Source organism: Balaenoptera ricei, chromosome 5 (genome assembly GCF_028023285.1).
Source record: "Balaenoptera ricei isolate mBalRic1 chromosome 5, mBalRic1.hap2, whole genome shotgun sequence".
In the NCBI taxonomy this organism is placed as follows: Eukaryota; Metazoa; Chordata; class Mammalia; order Artiodactyla; family Balaenopteridae; genus Balaenoptera; species Balaenoptera ricei.
The window spans coordinates 28,355,482-28,369,435 of record NC_082643.1 but is presented as its reverse complement, the minus strand read 5'-3'; the positions used below and the strand labels follow the sequence as shown (position 1 = coordinate 28,369,435).

Below are 13,954 nucleotides of genomic sequence, written 5' to 3'. Positions count from 1 at the left end.
TAAAGTTTTCTAAGGGGAAACATACACCAGACACTTAGAATTTGCATTCCAAGAATGTTTTAAATGTCTTTTGTTGTCCATACTCTGGCAGACCTCACCAGATCTATTCAATATTAATACTGTTCAACTTTGTTCTGTTTGTTTATCATACGGCAGTCCACTAAGAACAAAACAACTGCAGGATGCTGAAGCCACCGCTTTTGCTGGCTGAAAAACTGGAATGTAATTACCTTTGGTTTTATGGAGAACATGCATGCTTAGATTTTTTTATAGCTGAAACAAAATGATCCCCATATACTCTCCCAGCTGCTATCCAGGAAGAGCTTGATTTTAGGGCCTCAAGAATTTTGTCTTTTACAATTTTTGGAATGTGTCCTGGCCACAAGATCTCTCATCAAAAGTGCAGAAATAGGATTCAATAAATTATCTGAAATCAAGTATAATATTATTCTTTGTAAAGTTTCATGCTGTTCCAACCCAGCAGGATGGTAACATTTTGCTCTGTGTGAGGTCTGCAGTGTAAATACCTATTTGAAGATAGATAGAGCCATCATTCTGGCTTTGGTTTCAATGAACCAATAGTCTTACTGAAGTCAATTAAACTGACTCAGCCCAAGCTGCAGCGCTGTTTTAGACAGATGAGTGCTGCTGTGTGTAGGGTATTTTTTTCTTCTTTTTTGCCTAAGTGTCTGTGTCTATACAGGTCCTTAACTTTATGTCTGACAATGTCATCAATCTTAAGAAGAAATTTAAGCTAATATCCTGTTTCAATTTTTAAAAGCCATATATGAAACCATCAAATTATAGCGGTTTAAACTAAATATACTTTGGAAATCACGTAAAACTTCAAATCATTATTACAGTGTGCCTAGTAATGATTGTGGCTGTTGCTGACTAATTTATAACATCTGGCAGGTCATCCTCTAATCTTCAGCCACATGAAAGTAAAATCCATACAAGGAAGGTAAGATAAATCCTGGAATACACAGTGAAGCGTGGCCTACAACTACAGTTTATCAACAAATAGTAAAATGGGTGACAGAGACCTTCTGTATTTCTCTTTATTTATCAAGTAACTAAACAGAGAGGATAAAAAGGCACCCACATGGGTTCGATGAGGGGACAAAAGGAGAAAATACAGGACAGTATATTAAGATGACGCCTTAAGATCACTTGGTACACAAAAAGTTATTTCTAAAACTCATATTCCTACAAGGTTGTTCAGCTGTTGGGTAGAACACATGCGTCTCTGGACTGTAGTGCTGGATTATGTCATTAAAGAGTTCAGTTTCAATTTTAGGCTAATATGTAAATAGATCATTGTACTAAGGCAGCTGTTAAAGGGACCCCAGGATGAGTTATTTGTTTAGTTGGATGTGTTCAACAATAGCCTTTGTCCCTGAAAGAGCCAGAGCAAACAAATGATTGTAAAAGGGCACACTTGAAAACAATTACTTTTCACCCATTCCTTGACAGCTTTGGCTGTGAAACCACCCAAGGTAGAGAGAGCTTCTATGCCTCTGTGGCTACAAGTTAAGTTTTAGAAATGGGGGTATTTCATTTGGCTGCAGATTCAATTTGGCTAATGGGAATTAGATCCTTTTAGCATCTTGTATTTAGGAGCTGCAAAAATATTGCTAAGACAATATAACTTCCTAGATATTCGCAGTACTTATTTGTAACAGTAGTTAACCATCTCGTTACAGTACACAAAACTATTAAAATATACAAAGAAATGCAAATATAGAATAACTTAGAAGAATAATACCATGGCTAAAGAATTGAACTCAATTACATTCAATAGTTCATTACATATTAAAGAAAATGGGTTAGCTTGGAAACTGGACTTAATCGCACAGCTAAGCATGATCAATATTCTACCCAGTTTGCTACTATCTATTTGTCTATGAAGTTTCTTCACTTAGGAAAAAGCTACTCCTGTAGTTTCTTGAAAAGTTGCAGAAATCTTTCTGGGGAAAATTTTTTTTTTTTCATGAACAAAAAAGGGCCCTTTCAAATAGCCATCATCTCGCCTGCACACACATTATGAAATAAGACCCTAACATATATTATAAGCCAGGAAGGCTTAGGGGGAAAAAAGGGAAACACTGAAGTTTATTATAAAATAACATGTTTTAAAAACTATTAAAACTTGAGAACTAACATGGGTCAAGAATGCATATGCATAACTATATCAAATCCCTGATTGGAACAATTTGAGTACTGTTGGTTTATAAACCACTCGTAATGGAACCAGCAAAGTCTAGTGTACCAAATTTAATTCAGACACGTTTCCCAAATGAGTAGGGGTTTGTTGGAGATTGGAAGCACATAAAACGGAAAGGAATGTGGATAGCTAATGTGGCAGAATGATTCCTAAAGAATGATTTCTTTAAAAAAATTTACATAACTTCTCTTAAGGGTTATAACTCCCCTCAGCCTCAGCGCCCCCCCGCCCTCAGCTCCCCACTACATTTAGTTAAGAAAAAGTTTTCACTCCTCCTGTACCTGGAAGAGTTCAGTATTGCAGGGGTCTTCGGATCATTGGTATATTCATAGCATATATTGCACACGGGGAGGCTTAATGCCAAATATTTCGAATCCTTTCTCTCAATTTCCTGGTTCTGTCCGGCTCCTGGTAAAAACCCTGGAGCTGATGTGAATGTAGCGATTTTGTACTTTAATTCAATTACAACACAGGAGCTTAATGACATTGTTTGGAACAAAATGCTGGAATATCTGTTCCCTGAATCTCAGACTACTGCTGCATGTGGTAAGAATAAAGAGAGAGTTACAGCTGAAAACCTGCAGCAAGACAGTTCTCACTCAGCTGGGAATAGAGGGAGTTGGACAAATGCTCCCTCAAAAGGCATGAACATTTGGACAGAGCTGGGGACTGAAAGAGAATGATGTTCTCTAGTTTCACCCATTAGTGAACCAACTAACAAACACAATGGTGTTGTTGTTATTCTTTTGCCATAAGCAACAGGACTCTGTGTGTGGGCAGCAGTTTAGTGGGGAGGAGGATAAGTCGACCCCTTTTTGTCCTATTGATTTTTTCCTATTTGCATGACTTGAGCAAATTAAATGATGCAATATGGCTTTTTGTTACAAAACAAAGTGAGAGATACCACCCAGACACATATGTTGATTCGTAGGAGCTGTTTACATGAGAATAGAGTGAAATCTACCGTGAACTGAGCATAAAAATTAGATTCAGCCTGGGTTTTTTTTTTTTTTTTTAATGCCTGGGCCAGCAAGACTGAAGCACAAGTTTTCCAAGAGTCTCTCAGACCTTGACAACTGCAGTGTTGTAACAGAGGAATTCTTAATTAAACCTAAAATGGGGGAAGTGAGGGGGGGGGGGCAAAGACACCTGATTGTTTATTTCACGCGCAGGGATTGTTAATGACTGATCCCCGGAGTCTTTCCTTGGAATGCAGTAGAGAACACACATTACTGCAACCCAGGGCAAGAAAGTTGTTGCAAACTCAAATATAAGCATGTCTTTACACCCAACCAACACTCTTTTCATATTTGTTTAAACTTATTAACATCGGGAAAATGTAAATGCCATTACCCCTAAAACAAGTTTCTGGAGAAGATCTTCCTAGACAACTAACTACCATTGAAAACCCGAATTTATAATGTTACAAAACGTGACAGGAGGAGAATCGCCTCGGTTTTACGTGATAAACGTGCCCCAGCAAAATCTTTCGCCAATTTTGGGGTTCTCAACTGGAATACCAGGAGTTCCTTTTCGCTGTTTAACTACTGTAATGCAAGACACCCCCCCCCCCCCTCTGACGGGGCTGGGGATCATAAACCAACCGTGCTTCAACATCCTTTACGATTCAATCCTCTCTCTAATCGAGCACGTGGAGAAAACTGCACAAATCTTTTTACCCTAGAAAAATAAACCAGAAACCACAGCCACCTTCACTTACAGTTTTACCGCAACCAATGCCCGATTCGATCCAAAACACACTGTTAATCGCGATTCTTATAAAATATTTACCCAGCCCAGAATGCGGGTACCACAGAAGCTTCTCTTTTCTGAGACAGGCAGTTTTGCACAGCATCCCGACCGGGGACTCTTGGGGGCGGAGGGAGGTATCTGCGCACCCCGAGGACCACACAAACGAATCACGCTAGCGCTTTAGAAAAGTTATCAAAAAGAACTCCCCACAGAAGTTTCGCCCCTCTTCCAGTCACCAGCACTGCCGGAGCCACAAGGCACCCCACCCAGCCAGTGTGCCAATCTCGCAGCTGCGAGGCGGGTGCGTGCCTACCTTGCTATCCAGGCGCCCCAGCCCGGGGCTGTCACTCCGCAGGCAGCAGGACAGCCGAGGGTAGAAGCCACCGCACAGCATCTCTCCCCCACTCAGCAGCTCCAGCTGGGACATCATCCGCCTATCTCTCCTTTTCAGGCGCTTCGGAGGGTTCCCATTCAGGCACCTTCTCCTCCTCGCTCCGCTCCCTTCGCTTCTTTCCCCAAACTTAGCATCTCCTTCAAAGAAGCCCAGAGCCACGGCTAACAGCAGCAGCTTAAAAGAGAGCATCTTCAGCATCGCCTGCCCCGCGCGGCAGGGGCTGGGCGCGGGAGGATGGGGGCGCAAGGCCACTGCCCAGCAGGGGCACTAGGGCGCAGCTCCAGGAGGAGGCTGCGGGGCGGCGGGACACTCGAGAGGCAGAGAGAGGTGGCGGGGGCGAGAAGATGTAGAGCGATGCAACTTGGCAAAAAATAAAAGACGAGGCGATGGGCCCAGTGCCTCAGGGGAGCCCGAGGACCGAGATAAAGTGCGGTTGACACCGTTTGCGGTGGTGCCAGTGTCAGTTGGGTGGGGGGCTTTCTGCGGCGGCTGAGGAGTGGGAGGAGGAGAAGGAGTGGGAAGAGGAGGAGGTAGAAGAGGAGGAGAAGACGGCCACAGAGGTTCACTTGTCCGTGTAACGGGAGTTGTTTAGGTGAGACAGTAGTAGCAGGAACAGAAACGGCGGCGGCGGCGGCGGGGCAGGCGGAGGCAGGGCCGGCGCTGGGCTCTAGATGATGCTGAGGTCTCCTCTGCCGGCGGCTGCAGCTTCTCACACAGCCTCTCATGTTTCGTTCCCTCTTTTCTTCTTCTTTTTAACTAGCGCGCGGGGAGGTGCTGCCACCGCGCGCCCCTTGACGTCACCGCTGCTCGCGCGCCCCCGCCCGGGTTGGGGGGAGGGGAGGGGCGGCCCCGGCGGCCTCCGGGGTGCGGTGGGGAGGGGCCGCGCGGGCCGCGGCGGCGGGCGGAGGGGGAGGGCCCGGCGGAGTCCTCGGAGCCGGCCTGTGAGGGCGCGGGACGCCGCGCGCCCGCTTGGCCGCGCCGTCCGGGTGGGGGCGTGCACGGCCCCGGTCCCCCGGCCGGCCCGCCTGGGACTGGGGCGCGGCCCGGTGGCTCCCCGCCCGCTGCTCGCTCCTCGCGCAGCCCCTCCGTACGACCCCGGGCGTGAGGCGGCCGAGCTGAGGCGCCGGGAGAAAGTGAGTAAGAGAGGCTGCGGGAGGCGAGAAGTGGGGGGGCGGGGGGGGACCCTTCCAGGGCCTCCCCTGCCCCGGTCCCGGTCCGCGCCTCTCCCGGGAGGGAAGATGAACCGAGTGGGCTGGAGTTGGCGGGAGGGAGCTCTCCGGCCCCTTTCCCTCCCCTGGCCCGCTTGGACTCCCCCCAGACCCCGGTGTTTTCCAAAGTGAAGCTCGAGCCGGTACAAATCTTCCTGGGGGTCTGATTGAGAGACGGGGGGAGCAGCCCAGATGCTGCACGCCGCTGAGTATGTGGAGGTGGTTTGAAGACTGTGCCGAGAAGATGTAGCCATCCTTGCCTAAGTCCTGCGCGCTCTTGGAGTGGCACAGGCGCGTGTGCGTGAGGTGGGGTGTCGGGGCCTCCTGGAAGGGTTGCTCTCGCCTGGGTCCTGGGTGGGCTGGCCCCGGACGCCCCGTTCGAGGGCCCCACCTGTGCCCTGGAACTTAGCCGGGCCCCGCTGGTGCCTCCCCGGGAACGCAGGAACGCAGGCTCCCCTGCCCCAGGTGGAGGAACGGAGAAGAAGCTGGCCTTGGAATCAGCATTCATTTTAGATGGGAAAAAAAAAAAAAAAAAAAATCCTGGGGAGATTTCCTTAGGGGTGTAAACACAGAGGCATCAGCTCCGGAGGAAGAATTAGTAGTGGGTTTGCAGGCGTCTATGAGCGGGGTGCGCTACGTATCCCTGGTACCTAAATAAGTTAAATCGCTCCCGCCACCCCCGCTAGACAAAGTCTGCATAAAGAAGGTGTTTCTAAAGTGATTTGTGCCTTATCAAGAGTGGTGACTTGGCATTGACTGGATCCCCGCAAGTTGGCATCAAGAGGAGTCTCTTTGGGATTGCGTCACAAAATGTGCTTTCTGCCCACTTGAGTATTTAACAGGGGAGCTGATTTTCTGGTAGATGGGTTCTGAAGAGGAGATAAGGCAGTTTTCTCATCTTGGCAATGGAGGAACGTTCACCATATTTGGATTTGCTTCACTCTTCAGGCACAGATTTCGCCAAGCTAATGTAAAAGTTGGTGACGGTGGGTGTGGATAGCTGATTAAACTAATTATTGTTAAAGTGGTCGCAGTGGCTAGATAAGACTTCGGCCCCTTTCTCTTCCTGGGCCCGGATTTACTAGTGGAGCTAGGTTTTTCCCAAAAGAGGTGACAGATTAGAATAGCTGAGAAGAATCTGCTGAGATATTCAGTCCAGACCTGAGCTCATTCATTGGAGGGCCCCTATGACTTACTTAACGTTTCTCCCAGGGGCTGTGGGTATACACAAGACTTCTGTATGCTTGTGATCACAAATGCTTTTTCTGATCCCACAGACTGCTTTATCTGACATTCTTCCTGCTTTGAAGCCTTTTTAATATAAAGAAAATCATAGAGCTATAAAGACTTTAAGACTTTAAACTCTCATTTAATAAATAAATCTATAAACGAATCCCATCGAGATTATATCACTTGTACAATCTCATCTAATTAGGTAGTTTAAAAACCAGGGATCCAATCTAGGTTGCTTTCCACTATCTAAAGCTTTATTCCCAAACACCAGTTTTATGTTGTTTTTCCAAAATTAAAAAATCCTTTAAAAATTCTATTTCAGTGCTGTGAGCTCCCACCCCAAGTGATGAATTCATCTTAGTTTTGGAACAGGCCTTCCTTATGGTTCGTACTTAAAGACTAAGGACGTTTAAAGGTAAATTAATTTTGGTTTTAAAAGATTATGCAGATGTTATAAACTGTGACCCTAAGTTAAAGATATAGAGTCTATGAACGATTACTGAAATGAGACAGACTTGTTCCTTCTTGATCCATGGGAGCTAGAATTGATCCCATCTGCTCTTAGTCACGACAGTCCATAAATCGGGTCACTGATGAGTTAGCTGCATTTATTTTCAGCGCCACTGACAGAATTTCCAAATAGTCACTAAGCAGTGTTATACAAGTGAACTAACTTCTGATTCGTTTTTTGCAGAGGGAAATTGCAAAGCTCATCTACAGCCAGATCACAGCATATTTTTTTTTAGGAATCAAGGATCAACATTGGGCTATTTCCTAAGATTAAACCATGAAAGCCCACTTGGAGGCTGCATGGCCATCTGCGCACTTGAACCTGAAAAATGGACTTTTTCAATCGGGGAGATCTCCTTCAGCTAAATCATCAGAAGTGGTGAGAAGAAAAGACCCCTGCCCGACCAACCTCCTCCAGACAAATTAAATCAGTCTAGCAAGGAATGGAGCTGTACAAGGGTGGCCAGAACACCATCTTCTGCTTGCACCATCACTGAGCCGTCCCTCTAGGACTGCCGCCTGCATGCCGGTTGCACTCAGTGCAAGGCAGCCGGCTGTGTCAGGGAATGGGAGCTGAAGTCCTGCTCCACTCACCAAGCCGAGTTTATTGGTGCATGGCCGTGTCTGCCCAGATGATGTGCCTCCTTTTTCTAATTTGCACCAATGCCCCCTGTATGGGCTAGTGGCATGTCTGACCACCCCACTCCCATATCCCAGTGCTACCCGGGATTCTATTTCTTACGTGGGATGGATTCAAGATTTTCATGAACAAGTTAGGTTTCTTGCAAAAGATGAAATATTTGACCCAAATTGAAATTAATTTCATAGGTAAAGCTCAAAATATTACCATAGATGTGAATTACATATGTATTTATATACGCGTATATAAACAGTCATGTAGATATACATGTCTGTGTATCAGAAGCTAGCAAAACTTAAATTTGGTAAATGTTTAAAATAAAACTATTTTGGGTATTCGAATCGGTTTTATATATGGATTTCTGGACTTCACAGAAATATGTGCTATTTAATTCTATTTCAACAAACATATATTAAGCACCAGCCACTGTGCTAAGTGATGTGTACCCGGTAATGAAAAGTAGTACAAACACCCTGCCTCTAGGTAGCTAATAATCTAGTAAGGAAGACAATCTAGTAAGGTCACAAGTAAACTTATGATTGAATAATTACGGTAAAGGCTATGAAAGAAATGCTAAGATGGAGAATAACAAGGCACATCGATTTCAGATTAAGTGACTGGAAAAAGCCTCTCTGTGAAAATGACATTTCAGCTGGGACCCAAGGATGCGCTGGAAGGAGTGTATGAAGTGACTCCTCTCTGCCATTTAAAGTACAGAAAAAAGAATGAAATCATGCCATGTGCAGCAACAGGGATGGACCTAGAGATGATCATACTAAGTGAAGTAAGTCAGACAGAGAGAAAGATAAATATACTATATCACTTAAATGTGGAATCTAGAAAATAATACAAATGAACTTATTTACAAGACATAGATTCACAGACATAGAAAACAAATTTATGGTTATCAAAGGGGAAAAGGGGGGAGGGATAAATTAGGAACTTGGGATTAACAGATACACACTACTATATATGAAATAGATAAACAACAAGAACCTACTATATAGCACAGGGAGCTATACTCAATATCTTGTAATAACCTCTAATGGAAAATAATATGAAAACGAATATATATATATATACACATATATATTTATGTATAACTGAATCACTTTGCTGTACACCCAGACCTAACACAACACTGTAAATCAACTATACTTCAATTAAAAAAATTAAAGTACAGAAACAATCGAATTCAGAATAGAATATGATACATTTAAGGGAAAGCACAGGATAAAGTAGATAACTAAGAAAGGAGAGGCTACAGGCCAAACTCATAGGGTAGTTTACAGACCCTAGGAAATTAATGAAGTTATATTCATGCATTTGTCATTTCCTTTTGCAAGTACCTTATCCTCATTGATCTTTGTCTCTTTCTTTAAATCCTGGCTTTTCACTCAACTTCTAGGGATTTTAGTTCGAATGGCATTTCAGCCATTGATTCTCATCTCATCAGCACTTATTTTCTTTGTTTGTTTTCATTTGTGCATTGTTAACGGGAATTGAGGTTTTTTCATCTGCGGGAGTTGAATATCCATGCAATTGTAAACTCCATGTGGGCAGGAGTTGCATTTCCTTCTTGGTCACTCCAGCACAATCTCGACAACCTCGTTCAGTCTCATGGTATAGTGCCGACCTCTCGATAAACGCTGCTGACTGTCCAATTCTGTTTCAATTAATACTTTTTAAAGGTTTTAAATAGAGGAAACATTTGCATTATAAAAATTTTTAATTGTTAAACAGAAGAGGAGACACACTTAAAGTGCACTCTCACCAAGGAATTTCAGGAGACATTGTTACCGAAGTGTGAGTACACCAAGGAAAGGGCAGCCAATAAAGCTAAAGAATAAATACACATCCTTTAAAAACTAAAGACTGGTTACAGTTAAGGTACGCTGATGACAATGGTAAGGCTGCTTGTAGGGGTTTTCCTATGGTTATTCAGTCTTTCTTTCAAAAGTTGGCACCTGCTGGGTGCCAGATCCTGTTCTGGGTGCTGGGGACACATCAGAGAGCAAAATTTCTTTCATGGAGCTCGTGTTCCACTGGAGAGACAGATAACAAGTAGCTATAGAGTATGCCAGAAGATGATGAGTGCTGTAGAGAAAGGGGGTCATGGGGAAAGAGTGCAGGGGTTGAGAGAAATAGTAATTTTATATATAGTTGGCCCTCCGTATCTGCAGGTTCTGCATCCGGGGATTCCACTAATTGCCATTGAAAATATTTTTAAGAAATTCCAGAAAGTTCCAAAAAGCAAAACTTGAAGTTGCCATGCTGGCAACTATTTATATAGCATTTACATTATACTGAGTATTATAAGTAATCGAGATGATTTAAAGTCTGTGGGAGGATGTGCATGGGTTATATGCAAATACTATGCCATTTTGTATAAAGGACTTGAGAATCTATGGATTTTGGTATCCAGGCATCCTGGAACCAATCCCCTGTGGATACCAGGGGCGACTGTACATTGTCAGGAAAGGAGTCTCTTGAGGTACGGGCAGAGACTGGGGCATAGATACTTGGACAGAGGCTTGAAGCAGTGAGCCTCTGTTCACTTACATAAATGCATGCGAATGTCTGTAAGCACAGGGAACAGCAAGTCAAAGGCCATAAAGCAAGCATGCTTGGTATGTTTAAGGATTAGCAGAGAGACCAATGCAGCTGGAGCAGAGTGGGTGACAGAGGAAATGACAAGAAATGAGGGCAGACAAGTAGCCGGCGTCCCGCATTGCATAGGATTTTATGAACTATGTTACAGACTTTGGCTTTTCCTCTGAATGAAATGGTTATCACTCTGGGGTCTTGTCAGAAATAAAGAAATTCTATTAATTAATTAATTATTAAATAAATAGTAGCTATTTCCTATTTCCACAGAGCAAATTAAACATAAGGAATTAGTTAAATGGGTGTTGGGAAACTGAAAAAGGGAAAAAAGATGATTGAAGTAAAATAGCCACTGCAGGAAGCAGCTCCCATCCCTGGGAATTGGGGAACAAGCGGAGTCGGGGTTACCAAAACCTAGAAGCTGACTAAAGAGCCCTGGTGGAACTGTGGAGATGCAGTCGTTGCCCAGCTGGTGTGGATACCTCCCAGATCGTGACATGAAGTTGATTATGGGCGTGCTGGGAGAAAACAAGGCTGGAACCAACTGCCACTGACAAGATGCATTCGTTTCCTAGGGCTGCCATAGCAAAGTACCACAAACTAGGGGGCTTAAAGCAACAGAAATGTTTTCTCTCACAGTTCTGGCGGCCAGAAGTCTGAAATCAAAGCAGGGGCAGGGTTGGCTCCTTCTGAGGGAGAATCTGTTCTGGGCTTCTCTCCTAGTTCTGGTAAGCTCGGGAGTTCTTTTCTTGGTTTGTAGATGGCGTTCTCCCTGTGTCTTCACATCATATTCCCTCCAAGCATGTCTGTCTCTGCGTCCATATTTCCCCCTTTTTTAAGGACACCAGTCATGTTGGATTAAGGTCTACTTCATCTTAACTCACGCAACTGCCAACACCTTATTTTCAGTTAAGGCCACATTCGGAGGTACTGGGGGTTAGGACTTTAACATCTATTAGGGGGACACAATTTAATTCATAACACAAGATAAGGGGTCATCGCTGGGGTGATACAGACAGGAATGGCAAGGAAGGAGGAAGGAACAAGCCCCTTCTCTCACCGTTTTGCCTTCCAGCCTCCCTCCTGTGCCTTGTCTTAGGTCGGGCTGCCAATAAACAGAGCTCAAGGCAGAGATCCTTGGCCGAGTAATTTATTGAAAGAGTACTTTTAGGGAAGGAGAGTGAGGGAAGCAGGATAAGGCAAGAGAACAAAGCTGAGTAAGGATGTAAGCTGGAGACTACCTTCAGTCTCATCCCACAGGGGCCTCTACAGCATGAATTGCACCACAGAATTGGTCCCAACTTGAGGCAACGGTGAGGTGGGGTGGAATGATTTTTTTAAACCGATGTATCGGTTATTATTTGCAGGTTGCCCCCTAGGGAGACATAAGCCCCCAGGTAGACAGGTCCCATTCTGCCAAGAACAATGCTCTCGAGAAGCGGCAGCTGTGAACTCTAGTAGCCTATGTTTTTCAAGGAATTTGTCCATTTCATCCATTGACATAAAGTTGTTCGTGATATTGCCTTGTTATCCTTTCATTCTATAGAATCTGTAGTATTGTTACTTCTCTTATTCCTAATATTGACAGTTTGTGTCTTCTCTCTTATTTCCTGATCAATGTGGCTGTAGGTTTATCAATTTTATTGGTTTTCTCAAAGAACCAGTTCTTGGTTTCATTAATTTTCTCAACTGTTTTTCTGTTTTTTATTTAGTTGGTTTCCCTTCTGATCTTTATTGTTTACTCTTTTCTGCTTACTTTCGGTTTAATTTGCTCTGATTTAGCCAGTTCTTACAATGGAGCCCAAGGTCATTAATTTGGGACCTTCCTCTTTTTCTAATGTAGGCATTTATCAGTATACATTTCCCCCATAGTACTGCTTTTAGCCACATCCCCCAAAATCTGAAACGTTGTGATTTCAATTTCATTCAGTTCAAAGTACTTTCTAATTTCCCCTTTGAGTTCTTCTTGACCAACAGGTTATTTAGAAGTGTCCAGTTACTTGGGGATTTTTTTTTTAATATGTTAATCCACTGATTTCCTTGTTTGTTTGTTTATTTATTTATTTATTTATTTATTTATTTATTTATTTATTGGCTGTGTTGGGTCTTCATTTCTGTGCGAGGGCTTTCTCTAGTTGCGGCAAGCGGGGGCCACTCTTCATTGCGGGGGGATTTTTTAAAAGCCTTTCTGTTGTTGATTCTAATTCAGTTCCATTGTAGCCAGAGAGCATAATCTCTTAAAATTTTTTGAGAGTTTTTTATGGGTAGGAAAATGGTCTATCTTGGTAAACATTCTGTGTACAATTTTGCTGTTGTTGGGTGGAGTGTTCTATAAATGTTGATTAGGTTGATTTGTTAGATAGTGTTGTTCAGTCTTCCATCTTTCCTGAGTTTCAGTCACTTGTTCTATCCCTTATTGAGAGAGGAATAAATATTGACAGTTCTGAATGTATTAGGGATTTTCCTGTTTCTTCTTGCAGTTCTTTCAGTCTTTGTTTCCCTTTCATTTTGAAGTTCTGTTAACTGAGCACATAAGCATTTAGGACTGTTGTGTCTTCCTCATGAACTCTTCCTTTTGACATTATGAAATGTCTTTCTTTATCCTTGGTAATAATCTTTGCTCCAAAATCTACTTTCTTATTAATATAACCACTCTTCCTTTCTTTTGATTAGTGTTAACATATTTTCTCCCCTCCTTTTACTGTTGATTTATTTCTGTCTTTATATTTAAAGTGCATCAACTGCAGGTAGCATATAGTTGGGTTTTGCTTATTTTTGCTAATGTGATAACCTCTGACTTTTAATTGAGGTGTTTAGACCCTTTCCATTTGATGTGATTACTGATCCAGTTAGGTTTAAGAGTCATCACCACTTGTTTTTTCAATTGTCCCATCTATTTTGTGTTCTTTTTATTTGTTTGCTCTTCTTTTGGATTGAGTATTTAATTTATTCCGTTTTCTTTTCTTTGTTATTGGCTTATTAGCTGTAACTTTTATCTCTTCTGGTGCTTACTTTAGAGTTGGAGTATTTTTAGCTTATCATAGTGTATCTTCAGTTAATATTATACCACTTCATGTGTAGTATAAAAACCTTAACAATATACTTTTATTTTCCCCTCCCAGACTTTGTGCATACGCTCCACATATGTTATAAATCTCAGTATGTATTTCTGTTTTTTCTTTGGACAGATATTTCTTTTTTAAACTTAAAAATAAAATAAGGCTTCCCTGGTGGCGCAGTGGTTGAGAATCTGCCCGCCAGTGCAGGGGACATGGGTTCGAGCCCTGGTCTGGGAAGATCCCCCATGCCACGGAGCAACTAGGCCCGTGAGCCACAATTACTGAGCCTGCGCGTCTGGAGCCTGTGCTCCACAACAACAGAGG

General features: G+C 43.3%; 1 protein-coding gene and 1 long non-coding RNA gene across 4 annotated transcripts in view; one reads left to right on the top strand and one right to left on the bottom strand.

The window, feature by feature from the left end:
* HHIP (hedgehog interacting protein) overlaps positions 1-13,954 on the bottom strand; it is a 116,649-nt gene that overhangs the window by 85,259 nt on the left and 17,436 nt on the right. For 2 of the 3 annotated variants that reach the window (XM_059922548.1, XM_059922547.1), the window contains exon 1: positions 4,293-4,572. The exons of the other annotated variant lie outside the window; for it this stretch is intronic. In XM_059922548.1, the coding sequence (XP_059778531.1) occupies positions 4,293-4,571 (279 nt within the window). In that variant the 5' untranslated portion in view covers position 4,572. Of the gene's footprint in view, positions 1-4,292; positions 4,573-13,954 lie in introns of those variants that run through there. 3 annotated transcript variants of the gene reach the window in all.
* LOC132365801 (uncharacterized) lies at positions 5,308-8,263 on the top strand. Its single transcript, XR_009503246.1, has 3 exons — positions 5,308-5,506; positions 7,137-7,229; positions 7,509-8,263. It is a non-coding gene; the product is annotated as an uncharacterized LOC132365801 (long non-coding RNA).